The sequence below is a fragment of the Pseudochaenichthys georgianus genome, chromosome 11 (assembly GCF_902827115.2).
Source record: "Pseudochaenichthys georgianus chromosome 11, fPseGeo1.2, whole genome shotgun sequence".
NCBI lineage: Eukaryota > Metazoa > Chordata > Actinopteri > Perciformes > Channichthyidae > Pseudochaenichthys > Pseudochaenichthys georgianus.
This window is the reverse complement of record NC_047513.1, coordinates 20,597,878-20,615,332: the sequence shown is the minus strand read 5'-3', so window position 1 is coordinate 20,615,332 and position 17,455 is coordinate 20,597,878. Positions and strand designations below refer to the sequence as shown.

The window sequence follows — 17,455 nt, the reverse complement described above, 5'->3', positions numbered from 1 at the left end:
TAACTGATAAAGTAAATCAGAAGTCTATATACATGTAAATAGAATAAGATAAACATAGTTGATATGATAGTGTTTTTTAATGCTCAGTATGGTACATATACTGTAAATTCCCTCTGATTTGAACGCAACACAGCTGCCGTGCGGAAGCAGCTCCTGCAGGCTGCTGTGGTTTAGCCCCGAGCTAACCAGCAGGCAGCCAGCCTACACTACTGGGAGCACGGCTGCAGCTAGTTAGCATTTGTAACCAGTCTTTACGTATAACATGCAATCTGTAAGGCTTACATTTCTAACGCTACTGGCTAACTTGCAGTAGATAACACATCTGGGAGAACCCTGAAGGCTGCCTCGTTCTACCTACGACCGTGTCAAAATGTCAGCTTTCTCTGAGGCAGCTTTAGAAAAGAAACTGTCCGAGCTCAGCAACTCACAACAAAGTGTGCAGACGCTGTCGTTGTGGCTCATTCATCATAGAAAACACTCAAGGACCATTGTCAGTGTTTGGATCAACGAACTGAAAAAAGGTAAGGTCGACAAGAGCTAGCTAGTTCCCCTTAATAAAAAAACAACACTGAAATGCTTATGCAATGTACAAACAACGAATCATCCATATGGTGCAGGAGCTGGCTAAAAGTTAGCATTGTTGTTGTGTTTTCATATGTTTTCCAACTATCTTAGCTAAAAAACTTATGAGGCACCGCGTCGCTGTTAGCCCAGAAAGGCTAGCTAACTTTCCTGCAGAAACGTTAGCCTGCATTGGCTAACCGTCACGTTGAAGTCTTGATCCATGCTATTGTTATTTATCTAACATCAGTTTGGTTATGTGTTGGACACGTTAGGTCTAATACAGTTAATGGTAATATAGGCATTGACGCTATGGCTTTTTAAAGCGATGTTTAGCCCTTGCAAACAACAATAAAGGCCGTCAGACTATGCATCACGATCATTTCAAAAATGACCCCTTACACTACAGTCTGTGGGCGACCCTCCCACTGTAGATATGCACTACGCTAGGGTTTAATGGTAGCAAAGGGCAGACTTTAAAAGTTAGCAACATATTTGTATTTGCAGTAGAACAGTTAGCACCTGATGAGACAAATTGGTTCCCCAAGGAGATGGTGGAGACCAAAAGAGAGCATTCAGGTGACCAGAATGAGGACTACAAATTAATGTTGCGCCACATCTTTGGGATACTAAAGTTAACGCAAATACCAGCTTTAAAGGACACCTATCATGCTATATTTAAATGATATATTGTAGTGCCATACCTATATAAGGTATATTTATACGTTTCTGTTTTCAAAATACCAAACAGATCATGCATTTTAGCCATGCCTCATTTCACTCTATTTGCTGTTCTCCAGCCCTGTTTTTGCAGGGGGCTGATTCTGTGAGCTGCAGCTGACCACGCCCCCCTGCAGGAGAGGGGAGCATGCTCTGATCAAGTCAGAAGAGGGGGAGAAAAATAGATCTCCGTCCTCCGTGTTTTATTATATTATTATATAGAGTCATAATTCATTTGTTTAAAAGCTCAATAAATAACAAAGAAGACCTTTGACCTGCACTTTTCTAATTTTGTCCGGAAGATTTAAACTTTAACGGACATCTTGACCGGCGAAAGAAAACTGAAACTCTGCCGCACGGTCCCCTCGTTCCTTGGAAGAGGCGGAGAGGTGGGTGTTTGTCATCTGCTGGTGGACTAACCGGAGAGAATTACAGTGCTTGCCTCGATGGGGAGGGATTGCATTGAATTACAGCAGCGGGAGCTGAAGTTACCTACTGTTACTCCAGTTTCTATGAGTAAATGGCATAGCCCTCTAAGGCTATCCCTATTGGGTAATCCCCCTGCACCCCCGCCCATCACTGAAACACTTGTAGTCCACGCCCACCCGCAAGGTGGGCCCCACCCTCGGGCTCCCTTCCGGTATAAATAGGAAGGAGGCCCGACAATCTGCTCCCATACAAAATAACATTTCTTCAGCTATTCGTGGGGCCCAGCACTTAGAGGGATACGCCATTTACTCATAGAAGCTGGAGTTACAGTAGGTAACTTCAGTTCTATTTCGTATATATGGCTTCGCCTTCTATATCAAATCAAATCAAGTTTTATTTATATAGCGCATTTATAAACGATTTTCGGTCGAGCCAAAGTGCTGTACATATAATAAAAATAGCCTACAGACACTTTACAGCAAATACAACAGCACAGATTGTTCAGAATATCAGTATGAGAAAAACAACACCCTCTATCCTTAGACCCTCACATCGTACAAGAAAAAACTTCCAGAGAAAACCCACAGTTTAAGGGGAAACATTTTTTTTTTTTAAATGGGAGAAACCTCAGGGAGAGCAACAGAGGAGGGATCCCTCTCCCAGGACGGACAGACGTGCAATAGATGCCGTGTGTAAATCGAAGAGATAATACATTTTACAGCATATAGACCGAATGTTAGGAAATGCATGTGTCTGTAATAAGAAGATGAATCCACGAGGATGTCAGCTACAATCCTGTGGAAGCCATCAGGGAAGCAGCATGACGAGACCCAAGGCAGGACCGCAGAGACAGGTTCAGCCACGACCCGAAGTCCACGACTTAATCCAGAACTCAGGATAGAGGATCCAAGACACAGGACTACAGCAAGAGGATCAGCCTCGACTCCGGATCCCGGAGGCTATCGCTATTGGGTTAAGGGCGAAGCATGATGTAGTCTGCGCCCCACTGGGTCCGCCCGGCACTAGAAGCACAGACACACCTGCTCAATAACACCCCATGCCTGTTGTGCCATGCGTAATGGCGCATCACGTACCTGAACATAGCAAACATGCCTATGTTCCCTGAAGGGATGAAGGCTGGGAACAATACATACCAGCCGCTGTGAGAAAGTAGAGACGAAGGTCCCACCTTGCCCCGCGACCATAGAGGGGGAACAGCAGCTCTCTGCGTGCAGACAGGCAGGAGAGCGCTCAGCTGGATCCCTGACGTCACTAACGGCCCGTCCACACAGCAGCGTGCGTTGAAGCTTCCAACGCTTCTGCCCATTCACTTTGAATGGGGTGATGTCACTTTTAGCCGAACTGCATTTTGGGAAGCGACGTGGAGCGTTGCTGGCGTTGCTCGCTTCAAAAGTTGAGCAATGTTCAACTTTTGGCGCCTCGGCAGAAGCGTCAGCCAATGAAATCCCGTTTATGCAAATCTGCCAGTACAAACGCTAGCCAATCAAACCGCGTGTATGCTGGGAGAGACTACGCAGGTCATTTCTTCATATTCCAAAAAATGGAGGGAAAATTCATTATAGCGGTAATGAATCACCCGGTGCTGGATGATCAGTCTCTGTTCATCTACCGGGATACAAACTGGAGGAGCGAGGCATGGAGGGAGGTGGCAGAGACAGTGGGTGAAATTGGTAGGTTTTCGCCTGTTTGGGGATTTTATATCCAGTTTATTTCATTTTAACATTGCTATTGCTTTGTATGTCGGGGGCGGGAGATTCATGTGATTGGTTGTTGGTCGCGTTGCTCGCAAAAAATCCCCAAGCTTCAGACATGCCAAGCGTCAACGCACGCTGCTGTGTGGACGCTCCATCACTCTGACAAGACACTCCGTACAAAGTGTGTCAGAGGAAAAAGGAACATCCCTCCTATAAGAGGGAACAAGGAGGCTCTCTCCTCGTGCCGGAGGCAGGCGAGAGTCACACAGCTGGATCCCTGATGTCACTCACTCTGACATGACACCCAGTACAGGGTGTGTCAGAGAGGAATGGGAGACATCCCTCAAATAAAACTGAATAAATGAACAGGGGGAAGACCAAGATGCAGCAGTGCAAATGTCTTCCACTGACAGAGGAAATTCCTCTGGTGGAGTGCACATTGATGTTCTCCGGGGGCTCCACCCCAGAGGAGACATATGCCTGTGACACCTTCTCACACAGCCAGTGTGACAGCCGTTGTGCAGACAGAGGTTGCCCGATCGAGCGCTCTCTATAGTGCACAAACAGGCGCAGAGGACAGAGGAGATGAGATGTAGCTTCTTCCTCCGACCTGTGAGGCGGCGGAAAAAACCCAACCAAGGTAATCACTCTTGACCTAAAAGAGCTTGTGATGACCTTTGGCATAAAGGCTGGGTTAGGGCGTAACACAGCCGAGCTGCCATCTCCTTGGATCCGGAGGCATGACGGAGCCACAGAGAGAGCAGACAAATCACTCACCCCTTTCGCTGATGTTAGAGCCAAAAGCAGTACTACTTTGGCTGATAACATTTTAAGGGGAACCTGCTCTAAAGGTTCAAATGGGGCTTTGCTTAGTGCTCGTAACACCACAGCCAAATCCCACTGAGGCGCCAGTGCGCGTGATACCGGTCTGAGTCTTCGTACTCCTCGCAGAAAATGTTTCGTCAGGGGGTGACTGAACAATGTCCCCGCCCCGAAACCCACGTAACAAGATGATATGGCAGCCGCATATACCTTGATTGTGCTGAAAGCCAAATTCCTGTCCAACAACAGCTGAAGGAATGACAGCACGTGAGGCAGGGGGCACGTAATAGGGTCCAGGCTTCTTTCTACACACCAACGCTGGAACGATGCCCACTTGGCTGTGTAGGACGCTCTGGTAGACGCGGCCCTGGCTCCCTGAATGGTACGTACAAAATCTTGAGAGACCCAACCCCTCTAAGTGTTCCCGTTCAGGGGCCATGCCCATAAGTGCTGGCCTATCAGTGGGTGACTGGTGATCGCTCCCTCCACCTGCGAGAGAGTCCCCGCGCCACGGAATTTCCCACGGCCTGCCTGACAGCGTACGCTGTAGGCATGGAAACCAGGAAGCGCTCCGGGGCAATTTAGGATCACTGACAGCCGCTTCTCCTTCACTCGGTCCAGGAACCGAGGGATCAGCGGGACTGGTGGGAAAGCGTACAACAGTCCCCTGGGCCATGGGCGATGTGCGAACGCGTCCACCCCCAGCGGGGGTTGGTCCTGCGCTGTCAGGGAGAACCAGAGGGCGCGTTCCCGCGTGCGGCGAACAGATCCACCTCCGCCCTCCCGAACCGGCTCCAAACCTGGGAGACCAGCTCGGGATAATAATAATAATTCTTATATTTATTATAGCGCTTTATCAATGACTCTCAAAGCGCTTTACAAATTACACATATAGATCATACATGCATTTAATGGTCATCTACTGTGGACAATACCCACAGGAGCAAATTCGGATGAAGTGTCTTGCCCAAGGACACAACGGCCTGACGCAGTGGGGCGGGAGCGGGTTTTAAACTGGAGTTCCCCAACGCAACGCCCCCTTGATCTGATGATCAAACGCACAGACCACTGCGCCACCCGTCCCTATGGAGGCTCCAGTCCCCCTGGCGAGGACCTCCTCTGGACATGAGGTCTGCCCCTTTGTTTAATTTGCCGGGCACATACATTGCTCTGATGAAGAGCAAGTGTGCGCATGCCCAGATCAACAGCCGCCTGGCTGTGTTCAGAAGCTGCGCTGAGCGTACTCCGCCCTGGCGGTTGATGTAGGCTGCCACGGCTCTGTTGTCTGTGCGAATCAATACATGCTGATTCTGCAGCAACGGGGCAAAATGCTGAATTACTCTCCGTACGGAGAGGAATTCCAGCACGTTTATGTGGAGGGACATGTGAGCCGGCCACTGTCCCCCCACTGCCTGCGACATACATGTTCCTCCCCACCCTGAGAGAGATGCATCTGTGAACACCGAGATGTGTGACGTAACTCTGCCCAGGGCCACACCCGCTGACAGGACGTGGGGACTTTTCCAATAGGTTAAGTCTGAACCCACGGAAGGAGGGATGGCCACCATGCGCCTCTTCTGTCGCACGGGGTCGATGCGTAGCCGAATAAACCACCTCTGGAGTCTCCTCATGTGAAGGAGACCCAGGGGAATCACCACGTGACCGGCTGCCATCATGCCAAGCAGCTGCATCACGGAGAGGGCTGTCACCACGCTGCGGGGTGTGACGCGTCGAAGGAGAGCTGTCAGTGTCTCCACTCTCTGCCGTGAGAGTCGCGCTCTCATGCAAGTTTAATTCCACACCCAGGTAAATAATACTCTGGGAGGGAAGAGGACAGCTCTTTTTCCAGTTTATTATGAAACCCAGCTTTGACAGATGCGATATGAGTTGTACCGTCTGTAAAGCCACTTCCTCCCTGGAGCAAGCCATAAGCAGCAGATCGTCCAGGTAAAACAGTACTCTCATCCCTCCTCTGTGTAGCGGCTGTAGAGCACTTAGTTGGCATAAAGGGAACTGCTTTAGGCTGGTTTAGGTCCTATCTATCTGAACGCTCTCAGTTTGTACGTCTCAATGATGAATCTTCCACGCAAACCAAAGTTAGCCATGGAGTGCCACAGGGCTCAGTGCTCGGACCTATTTTGTTCACATTATATATGCTTCCGTTAGGCAATATTATAAGGAATCATTCTGTAAACTTTCATTGTTATGCGGATGATACTCAACTATATTTATCAATCAAGCTTGATGAAATTAATCATCTAAATAAAATTCAAGACTGCCTCAAGGACTTAAAAACGTGGATGACCTTACATTTTTTGATGTTAAACACGACCAAAACGGAAGGTATTGTACTTGGCCCGAAGAAACTACGAAACAAATTATCTAAAGATATACTAACTATGGATGGCACATCAAATCAATTTCAAGGACCGCCTACTTCCATCTACGTAACATTGCAAAAATCAGGCATATCTTGCCTCAAAACGATGCAGAGAAACTAGTCCATGCATTTGTTACTTCAAGGCTGGATTATTGTAACGCCTTATTATCAGGGTGTACCAAGAAGTCAGTCAAGTCGCTTCAGCTGATTCAAAATGCTGCAGCTCGTGTACTAACCAGAGTTAGGAAAAGGGACCACATTACTCCTGTTATGGCTGCCTTACACTAGCTCCCTATAGAACACAGGATAGAATTTAAAATTCTTCTTCTCGCCTACAAAGCCCTTAATGGGCAGGCGCCATCTTACCTTAAATAACTCATTATACCCTACTGTCCTACTAGGGCATTGCGTTCCAAGAATGCAGGGTTGTTGGTTGTTCCTAGAATCTCTAAAAGTACAATGGGAGCCAGAGCCTTTTCTTATCAAGCTCCACATTTGTGGAATCAGCTTCCAGTTTGTGTTCGGGCGGCAGACACCCTATCCGTTTTTAAGAGTGCGCTTAAGACCTTCCTTTTTGATAAAGCTTACAGTTAGGGCTGATTAGATTCAGCCCCTAGTTTTGCTGATATAGGTTTAGTTTGTCAGGGGACATCTTACTTCTTCCTTCTCTCTGTCTATACCTGTGTGCTCTCATGTTCCGATTAACCCAGCTTCCCCAAATGTCTTTCTTTTTGGTGTCTATATACGCCGGGATCCGGAGTCATGGATGATCCTGCGGTCCTCGATCGCGAGCCCTGGATCTTGAGTCGTGGCTGTGGTCCTGGATCATAAGTCCTGGATGGATACTCCTTGTGGATTCATCTTCTTATTATACACACATGCATTTCCAAACATTTGGACTACCTATGTTGCAAATGTATTATCTTTTCAATTACACACGGCATCTATTGCACGTCTGTCCGTCCTGGGAGAGGGATCCCTCCTCTGTTGCTCTCCCCGAGGTTTCTCCCATTTTTCCCTTTTTAAACTGTGGGTTTTCTCCGGAAGTATTTCCTTGTACGATGTGAGGGTCTAAGGAAAGAGGGTGTCGTATTGTCATACTGATACTCTATACAAACTGTGAAGACCACTGAGACAAATGTAACATTTGTGATATTGGGCTATATAAATAAACATTGATTGATTGATTGACTGTTGCGCCGTCTCTACACACTTTGAAAAGGTGCGAGGAGCCAGGGAATAACCGAACGGCAAACGGTTGTACTGGTACGATATTCCCTGAAATGAAAACCGCAGGAATTTCCTGTGTTGTGGGATGACGGGTAAGTGGAAGTATGCATCCTTCAGGTCTATAGAGGTGAACCAGTCTCCCTGGTGAACACACTCTAGCACCTTTTTGATCGTCAGCATGTGAAAAGGCCTTTTCATTATCGCCTCGTTGAAAGCTGATAGATCGAGGATGGGTCTCATTCCCCCTGTCTTTTAAGGGGTAAGAAAATAGCGGGAGTAATACCCCTGATTTTCTTCCCCTTGAGGAACTCTGGAAATAGCTTCTTTCAACAGGAGTTCCCGTAGCTCTGACTGGAGCGCAAGACACTGTTCCCGGGATGACAGGCGTATCTCCTGTATCCCATTGAACTGTGGGGGGGGAGAGGTGAACTGCAGGGTGTACCCTCTGCTGATCAGCCTGCTCATCCATCTGTCCATCAGACACACGCGCTGCCAATCTGAGAAACACTGAGAGCGGGCACACATGCTCGAGATGTGTTTTGGTCGTCATGACGACGAGCCACGCCAGAGCCCTCGCCGCCGCTGCCCGTGAGGCAACCCAAGGTGGGCCTAGAGCGAAAGGGCTGTGAAGCCTCCACACGCTGCGTTTCACTCAGACTCTCATCATGAAGTGCGTACACTCTCAGGGGATGATTGGAGGTGTGTGCAGTGACGTCCACATGAGGCGTTACCACGGTGCTCATGGGCTTATTGTGATCGTGTGTAGGTGGCGTATCTCGGACAGAGGAAAGCCGCGAGCTCTGCAGTTTAATAACCGAAAAGTTAAAACCAGCAGGCCTCTGCAGCGAACCCTGCTGCCTACTAATCAACAGATTGGAGGCAGCTGGCTTAGTTACCAAGCTCTGCAGCTTATTAACCGATAGATTAAAAACTGCAGGCTCTTGTAACGAACCCTGCTGGCTATTAACCGATATAGGCAGCTGTTTTACACAGAGTGGGGGATAAGTGAGACACATTTGATACTGATGACTCAGACAAAAGGTTGGAAAATGAGCTTTCTTTATTTCCCTCACAATCCCCCGCAACCCGTCAAGACCGGCTCTGCTTCCTCGGCGGCTCTCGTGGAGCAGCCGACGAGTGGAAATACCTCACACCCCGTTGACCCACCGCTGGCGGGGGGAAGGAGATGCGGGACGGCGCCCCTGCCACCGCCGACGGACGAGTCTGGCGCCTCGGCTGCTGTGGGCGTCTCTCCGCCTGCCGCTGTGGCCGGGTTGGCTGCTGCTGCTGCTGCGGGCGCTGTTGCCGCTGTGACCTCGCCGCAGGCTGGAGCCAGCCAACGTGCTGGCGGATGTCGTCCGCCTGCTCCGCCGCCGCCTTCATGGATTCCACCATGGCTAGGAACTGGACGGACTGTTCGGAGCGTCCAGCAAAACCTTTCTGGCTGGCTCTGTGACAGCCGCCTGCTGCAGCCAGAGGTGGCACTGGATCTGCGTCATCCACGCAACGATCCTCACCTGGGAGTCCACAACGGACGCTCACAGCGTGAGCGCGCCGTGCTGGCCGCTTTACCGATCTCCTCCGCCTCCTTTGGTGCCAAGGTGGCGGATCTCTCCACCAGCGTCACCACCGAGTTGGACAGCAACGCGATGTTGTTTTCCGCCGCCGACGCCTGAAACGCACACTGATGCGCCCGGTCAGCCTGGCGGGTGACATACTGGTCCTTGGGGGAGGCCAACGTAGGGCGCCGTCTGGCGATCAAGTTGGCCTGCTTAACCCCAAAGAACGCCGTCAGGCTCGGCTCCAGAGAGGGGGTGGTTGGGAAACCATCCTCCGTGAATCCCTCCACCTTAGTGAAGGGAACAAAGGTGGACACCGGAGCCCTCAGGGTCCTCGGGTTCGCCACCACCCCTCCTGGTACCTCCTAATGGCGGGGAAGCGCGGCCAGACCGGATCACTCCTTCCCGCCTGAACCCGGAAAAAAACTCCGGCCATGTCGTCTAGAGCCACCCTCTCCCGACCTAGGGGAACGGGGAGATCTCTGCAGGCGGCCGCCCTGCAGATGATCTCCGGCAGCTCCACCGTGATGCCACCTAACGCCGGCAGCGCCGTGGCAACGGAGAAGGGGACCGCGTGCTCGGCCGCCAAACCAGTACCCCGCTCCGCCTCAGTCTCCCCCGTTCGGGGGAGAGGAGGGAGGGGAGAACCGCACGGTGAACCATGGAGGGAGACGGGGCAGGAGTCGTCCGACTCCTGCCCAGCACTCGGCTCCAGGGACATGCTGCCGTCCACCTGCTCCTGGACGGACCAATCGTCTTCCTCGGCCGCAGCAGCAAGAGCGTCCGCTCTTCGCTTCCTGATGGGAGACGGGCACAATGTGAGCAAGCGACCTGCTGCCTGAGAGCCGCGTCCTCGTGCTCTGGCCCCAGGCAGGATTCGCACATTGCATGCTGGTCATAGCTCATGATATATCCTGAGCCACATGAGGGACAATCTCGGACGCAGTTGTTGCTCATGATGATGAATTTTGTTCTGTGCTTCAGTAACTGCCGTGGTTTGCTGAAGAAAAGAGGGAGCAGATTGTCGGGCCTCCTTCCTATTTATATCGGAAGGGAGCCCGAGGGTGGGGCCCACCTTGCGGGTGGGCGTGGACTACAAGTGTTTCAGTGCTGCGCGGGGGCGCAGGGGGTTTACCCAATAGCGATAGCCTTAGAGGGCTAAGCCATATACGAAATAGAACAAACGCTTGCCTCGGGGAGGGAGAAAAAGAGCTACAGCGGAGAATAAACAGAAGGGCAAGCATGCGCGGGAAGTCTTCTTCGCTGCTTTTGTGGCAGACTACAGCGCCACTTACAGGCCTGGCATATGGCGTATATAGCGTCTCCAGCGCTGGCCCAACCCCACATTCCCCTGATAGGTGGAGAGTTGGCCCAATAGCTGTAGCGCCACCGTCCTGACGTCAGGACATTGTTCAAATCTGGATCAGTTTATATCAGATCCGTTGCAGCCCCTTTTTTAGAGATTTGGGTATGGAGGAAAATAGAGAGGGTTGTGTTTTTGCAGCTGTATTTGATAATGTATCGTTTAGAAAAATCAAATGGCAGTGCAAAATCAGCAATACAAGTGAACAGTCGATTCTTGCAGCATTTATTGCTTTATAATTATGTTTAAATTAACTTTACATTTATGTTCTCTTTATAGATTGCTGAACAGTTAATTTATTTCACCTTTTTGTTCCAGTGATTTCGTACTTCCATAACTGTTCTGTTAAAGACACTTAAACATGTCAATCAATAATTTAAGCTTAAATGCAGTTCACTCTAGCTACTGTTGTTGTTAGCTGATGGGATTGACCTGCTTTTTTGTAGGTTATGAGCGTTGTGAGACAACTCAAGCGTTCATTTATGAATTTGTTTTTTTATGAATTAACCCTCTCTTCTTATGCAAATATCCACAAAGGTGACTTTAATTTAAATGATATCTTTAAAACACACCAACTTCCGATGTTCAACAAAAACTATAAGTTCGCAAGACATAATCAAGTGTAGGACAATATAATGCTGAAGGATTATCCAGGAGATAACCTGAGAAAAAAGTTACATGAGTATTGTTGTACGTTAGTGTATTGAAGTTGACTGATGTCATATCCATATGATAATTTCGTTTTCTTGTAAATGCTTAACTCCATCGAGCATTTATGCGGCAACATGACATTCTTTTATGAGACTCTGAATATTTAACACCTTTTTTAATTTGCAATGTCAACTTAATATTCAAAAAAGCCATGGTGCAATGTTTGAAAAAGTGTAACTGCACAAACAAAATACTGAATGCGTTAAATTTGTCAGTGTTAGTGCAATTCCATTTTAAGACTGTAAAAATGTTTATCCACATTGAATCACAAAAGTACAATTTAGTGTGTTCACTCAATGTATTGACTAAATTAGGTTACAGTACAAACAGATTGAGTTGTTGTTAATATTGTTTTGAATTAGATTGAAAAAGCCTGTTGTATGAATGTCTGATATATCTGTAGTTGTAGCTTATTCTCTACTACTGGCACGGTTTTCCTGAGACTGCTAGTTAACAGCCTAATGATATCTCAAGAGGCTGTTGTATTTTAGGAGCGTGTCTGAGGACTGAAAGCAGTTTGCAATGGCAGAGATAACACATTTCTCTGGAGAATGCACCATTACTTGTATGATGTAACTGTGCCATTAATAGAAGACATACAAAACAAGCCATGCGAAAATATAGTACAAAATAACCCAAAAAAAGGAAATTGTTAAACACCAACCAGATGGTTTGCTGGGTGGCCCGCTTACCATTTTCTAACTCACAATTAAAATGAAGTAATCCACGAAAGTATTTTTTTTCTTCTAATGTAAATAAAGAGCCAGCTTTCTATCACTGCCCTAACCCCTCTCTAAGGCCCTATGTGTTGCTACAACGAAGTATAAACTGTGTGAGTAAATTGCCATTAATGGATTGTGATTTATAATTTGCTGTGGTTGATACTCAGAACATAATTACTTCAGTACATAATGTTCTTGCTTGGTTGGGAACATTTACATTTTTTCCATTGAAATCATTTCTCGGATGAAACTAAAATATGTAGTTTTAGAAGGTTATTTTAACTACTAAGCTAAAACTTCACTCATAAGTTATTACAGAATGCCTCACTGTAATATATGTATGTTTGTATATTTGAATTTTTGCAGCTCCGTTATCACGCAAGCTGACCTTCCTTTACTTGGCCAATGACGTCATTCAGAACAGCAAGAAGAAAGGACCAGAGTTCACTCAGGACTTTGCTCCGGTCATCGTTGAGGCATTCAAACATGTAAACAGGTATATATATATATATATTTATCTTTATGAAAATCCTGCTTACTGTGCCTTTTTTAGGTTTGATTTACATCACTACCTGATGGGACGTACCTAAACATATTGATATACATTCTACTGAAGAGTTAATAACATTGTATTCATGTATTGTCCAGACCTTCCATCAGAGTTTTTTAAAGTTGGTTAACCTGTATGTCCCGCTCCAGAGATGGAGAGGAGGGCTGTAAGAAACAGTTGGGTCGGGTCTTGTCCATCTGGCAGGAGCGAGCTGTGTACGAGAACATCCTGCTGGATCAGCTCTCACAAGTCCTCTGTAAGTTAACATGACTTACAATAAGCTGATGTGACCAAATAACTATCGTGGCTTCGTCGTTCACGTTTAATTTTGCCACATACTATTTCAGAATTGTTTTCCAGTTTCAAAGATTGTTTCCGACTCGTTTGATCCAAACATTTCCAATAATGTTGTAATTCCTAGATGGCGCGAAGAAGGCTAAGAAGAGGTCGTATGAGGAGATCCGACCCGCTGATGAGGACTTTGCTTCTCAGAGTTCCCCCACCGAGCCCCCACAGGTGATTTACTCAACACACAATGCAGCCATAAATACAGGGTATACCGTAACCACATCCTCCTTTTAATAATGATACAGTTGCTTCTGCAAGAAATGTATCATAACTTCCTTTCTCTGCCGCCTCTCTAATATTGTTTGTTTGTTATACTAATGTCAACTGCAACTTAATTATTTCTTAATTTCTCTCCTCCCTTTGCTCCCCCAACTTCCCCTCCTTGCCTCTGATCCTCCGTCCACCTCAGACAGCAGAGTTAATCCGAGCCCTGCAGGAGCTGGAAAATGCAGCTTCTGGCGACTCCGTGCTGTGTCAGCGAATCTCCTCCCTTCCTGCTGAGGTGCACGACATGTCACTACTTCACAGTATAACAGGTAGGAGGCGGGACACAGAAAACTATCCTATACTCCGTTTACACACACAAGTCAGTTCCATGGCTCATTAACACACATATGTATAGATGTTTTCACTTTTGATCAATGATTTACTATCATTGAATCATTTTATCGACCCAAATCATTACCTCTCTAGTACTTAGTAAATCAACTGCTAATAGTTAAAGACGAGGGACCTCCTCTATGTGTGTCATCTAAGAGTTTTGATAATCTATTATACCAGGGAATGGCAGTGTAATAAAAATGGCTATGAACTAGAGGTCAAGTCAGTGCGTGAAGAACCATCCCTTAACTTACAATGAATGTATTCACTCTGACATACTGTACATTAAAAGGCTATGAAGCAAAGCACTATTGCTTAAACTTAAACAAACAAATATTACAAACAAACTGAAGTGTCATGGAGCAAAACACTGAAACTAGAAAAATCTAAATGGGCTAAAATGCCTCAGTGTTCCATAGGAAACAATGATTGGTTATACAGCAGCTATTTACATTGCACCAGTATTGATGGATAACTGAATGACCCCCAGTTGAGCCCTCTAGGCTGATAATGTTTAAACATGGTGCCCTGCTCTGTGTGTGCTTCCTGTGCTTTAGATAAGGAGTCAGGAGAGCGGCTCTCCCGGCTGGTGGAGGAGGCCTGCATGCTGCTAGCAGACTACAGCGGCCGCCTGGCTGCAGAGATTGATGACAGGAGGCAGCTCACACGCACACTAATGGTCTTCCTTCAAAGCCAGAAGGACGGCCTGACCCAGAACGAGCAGAAACTTGAAGTGCGTAAATCACTTTTTTTCTTCTAAATACTGTATGAGTTGTCTACCTCACCTCAGAGTCCTGCACGAGTCCAGTTATGCAAACCTGCACCCCCAGGGTTCAGCACTGAACTGACTTGTGACCCAAAATTATCATCATGTGAAATCTGGATCCTGACATGTTAATAAAACACACTGACGCTTGATTGAACACAGTCACTAACTTTCGGAATCCTTTTTTTCACATTAAAAACAAAAACAATAGCTTTGACTTGCATGTTGAAAATACTGCATCATTATTTACATTTTATTATTTCCTATTTTTACAGAGAACACAACAAATATATTTGTACCTGCTGCAGCCTGCATTTTATTGTAACCGCTGCCAGGGAAATTCTATAAATATGTTTTAACCCAGTGTCCGACCCAGTGCAGGACTCTGCCTCCCTTTTGTGTCATGTTATTGATTATTTTTGTTCATTTGTTCCATGTAGCTGTTTACTGAGACTTCCTATGAACTAACATTTGTTTTCATGTATTTCAGCATGTTGCATAGTTCTGCAATGACACTGTATGTCTGCTTCAGCAACACAGACAGACTGTAGATTTAAATTGATGGTCAGGTGTGCTGGCATTAGAAAAACCTGATTAGATACGCTTGAAATCAATGATTCCTGTTCTTTTAACTTTAAAGTCAGTTCGATGTTAACTCAATGCATACCTACTTCCCAAAAGGTAAGTATCGACCAAAATACTAGAAATGGAAAAATTGGCAACAGAGTTTCTTGTTTTCTCATTGTTCTGGTAAGAATAACTGTCCAGCCTTTATCCACAGGTGGCCGAGAGGATGAAGTATTTCAAATTTGTATCTTCAACCAGTCAACTCTATGTAATAAAAAAAAAAAATGAAAAAAAAAAAAAAAAACTGATTTGTGAGTGCTTTTATTTTGCTGTAACACATGCAGATTCTGGTGGTAAATGCATTGTACACAATTTGAAAGATGGTCTTTAATACCAGAATTATTTTCTTTATGTAGTATTGACACACAGTAAATGCTACCTACACACTCATTGTTACATTTAATTGAGATTAATTCATTAAAATTGGTAGAGCTCAAATACAGGAAAACTCATATTACAGGTCAAACTTAGAATAGAGGCTATGTTTTTATGAATTCTGGTACAAAGCAGGATTATATAGCCTGGTATTGTTAGTATATACAACATAATGTAAATTGATGGATTTTTCATAATGCACATGGTGAAGAAATGCACCACATCGACATGCATCAGCTGTTAGGCAAACAAATACATTTGATTTTAGTGACACTCCATGTTACTGGGTCTTTTTAAGGAATATAAATGAGTGCATATATTTGTCTTACAGTCTATTGTGCCACTACCGTACAGTGTTTGTAGGTTGTCTTTAGGACGGTAAAATAAATATAATACTTGAACCCACTTTGTAATGAAAAAATCAATTATTAAACATTTTTATTTTGATCTTCCCTTTTTTTTTTTTAAGATGAAAGTGAACTTGCAGTCAGTCATGGAGCTGTGGCAAAAATAGTGATACATTTTTGTCATTGAGTTTAAATGGTTTTAAAGCGTAATAACCAAAACATATATATTACATTTTTTCACCAAACCTAATTCATATATGTGTTGGTTTTCAAATAACATTTTAATGTGAGAGATAACTCAGCGTATTGTTTTTCGACGAAAAATCCACACTTCCATTAAAATTCACTTAGACCATTAGGTAACATCACATTGTATAAAGCAATATGCAATATAATCTTATCACATGATTGATATATCATTTCCATTTTTATGTTATCTTTTTGCCATACATTGTTTTAAAAAATTGCTTTTGAAGTTGAGAGAACATTTAAAAATACCAATATCATTCAAATTTCAAGATATCTGAGCTCTGATGGACTTTTTTTTTGCTGTTGACTTTTTCAGGAATACAAACGCAAACTGGCGAGGGTGACCCAGGTTCGGAAGGAGCTGCGATCGCGTCTGAACAATCTTCCATGACGACTCCACATCTCTTGACTGACTGAAGTTTCTCCTCCTGGCCACATACTGGTGGCCTCCTGCTACTGAAACATCTCACCTAACTCCTAAATATTTGACTATAATCCTCTGTTCTTATTTTTGGAAAGTGTGATGAAAGAGGGTTTTTCCCATTATGTTCATCCATGTGGCTTCAAATAACAGAAATGTCTTATTTTCTGTGAGCTCATCTCTTTGTGCCGAAATTTTATCAGTACATTTTGATTCATTGCCATCAGGCCCTTCATGCTTTGGCCCCTATATTTCACAGATTTAAAGTGGCATGGGTGACGCTGGTGTGATATTTTTGTATTTATGATGACTGAAGATAATGCACCAGAGAATATCCCTTTAGTGTGTTCCTTCATAATAATTTCTGATCTTTTGGATAACTGTCATCATTTTCTTTTACTATATCTGTAAATGAATCTGTCTTTCTCTTGGTTATAGATCGGTGTTTTATGGAGTGCGATAAAAGAAAAGTACTTAAATCATTAGGAAACCATATTGTGAAGCTGAGTAGTAAGCCATGTCCCTGAAAACAAACCAAATTGTTTAATTATCATTTACATGATGCTTCTTTGTGATAAGAATCATTTATGGATCAGTGTACAAATTCACATTGGCATTTCAATGATGGGAGTTATACCTGTAAGTGATGGTGAAATGGTCATCAAAATACATTACTGAAGTTTCTCTTTACATTTTATTGTTGCTCAGACCTCCATTGTCCTGAAAAAAGGAGTCTGTTGTCTTGTTTACTGTATCATACTGCTTCATAGATGTATCCTTAAGTCCACACTGAATGCTGTGCATATGCCTCACACAGCTTGATAGGTGCCCAAAGCCAGACTTAAGCTGTTTGTTTTTGTACATATGAAGCAAATTCTTCTTAGAACCAAATAAACAGAAAATGTAAAATCTTTGCAGCTCTGTCCTCTTGATGTGATTGCATGTTATTATCCTTTCAAG

The 17,455-nt window shown here is 45.2% G+C and overlaps 1 protein-coding gene across 1 annotated transcript; it reads left to right on the top strand.

Moving 5' to 3' along the window:
- The first annotated feature begins 134 nt into the window (after positions 1-134).
- LOC117455334 (regulation of nuclear pre-mRNA domain-containing protein 1A-like) lies at positions 135-17,406 on the top strand. The gene is made up of 7 exons (XM_034094795.2): positions 135-521; positions 12,579-12,708; positions 12,912-13,018; positions 13,184-13,278; positions 13,520-13,646; positions 14,268-14,443; positions 16,391-17,406. Exons 1-7 carry the CDS (start codon positions 371-373, stop codon positions 16,463-16,465), a joined length of 861 nt encoding a protein of 286 aa, XP_033950686.1. The 5' UTR covers positions 135-370; the 3' UTR covers positions 16,466-17,406.
- The last annotated feature ends 49 nt before the right edge of the window (positions 17,407-17,455 follow it).

Bases quoted from the DNA above. Each gene is read 5' to 3' on its own strand.
- LOC117455334 (XM_034094795.2), top strand. From the start codon at position 371: ATGTCAGCTTTCTCTGAGGCAGCTTTAGAAAAGAAACTGTCCGAGCTC. The intron at 522-12,578 runs GTAAGGTCGACA...GAATTTTTGCAG, and splicing joins GATCAACGAACTGAAAAAAG to CTCCGTTATCACGCAAGCTG. The intron at 13,279-13,519 runs GTGATTTACTCA...CGTCCACCTCAG, and splicing joins CCCCCACCGAGCCCCCACAG to ACAGCAGAGTTAATCCGAGC.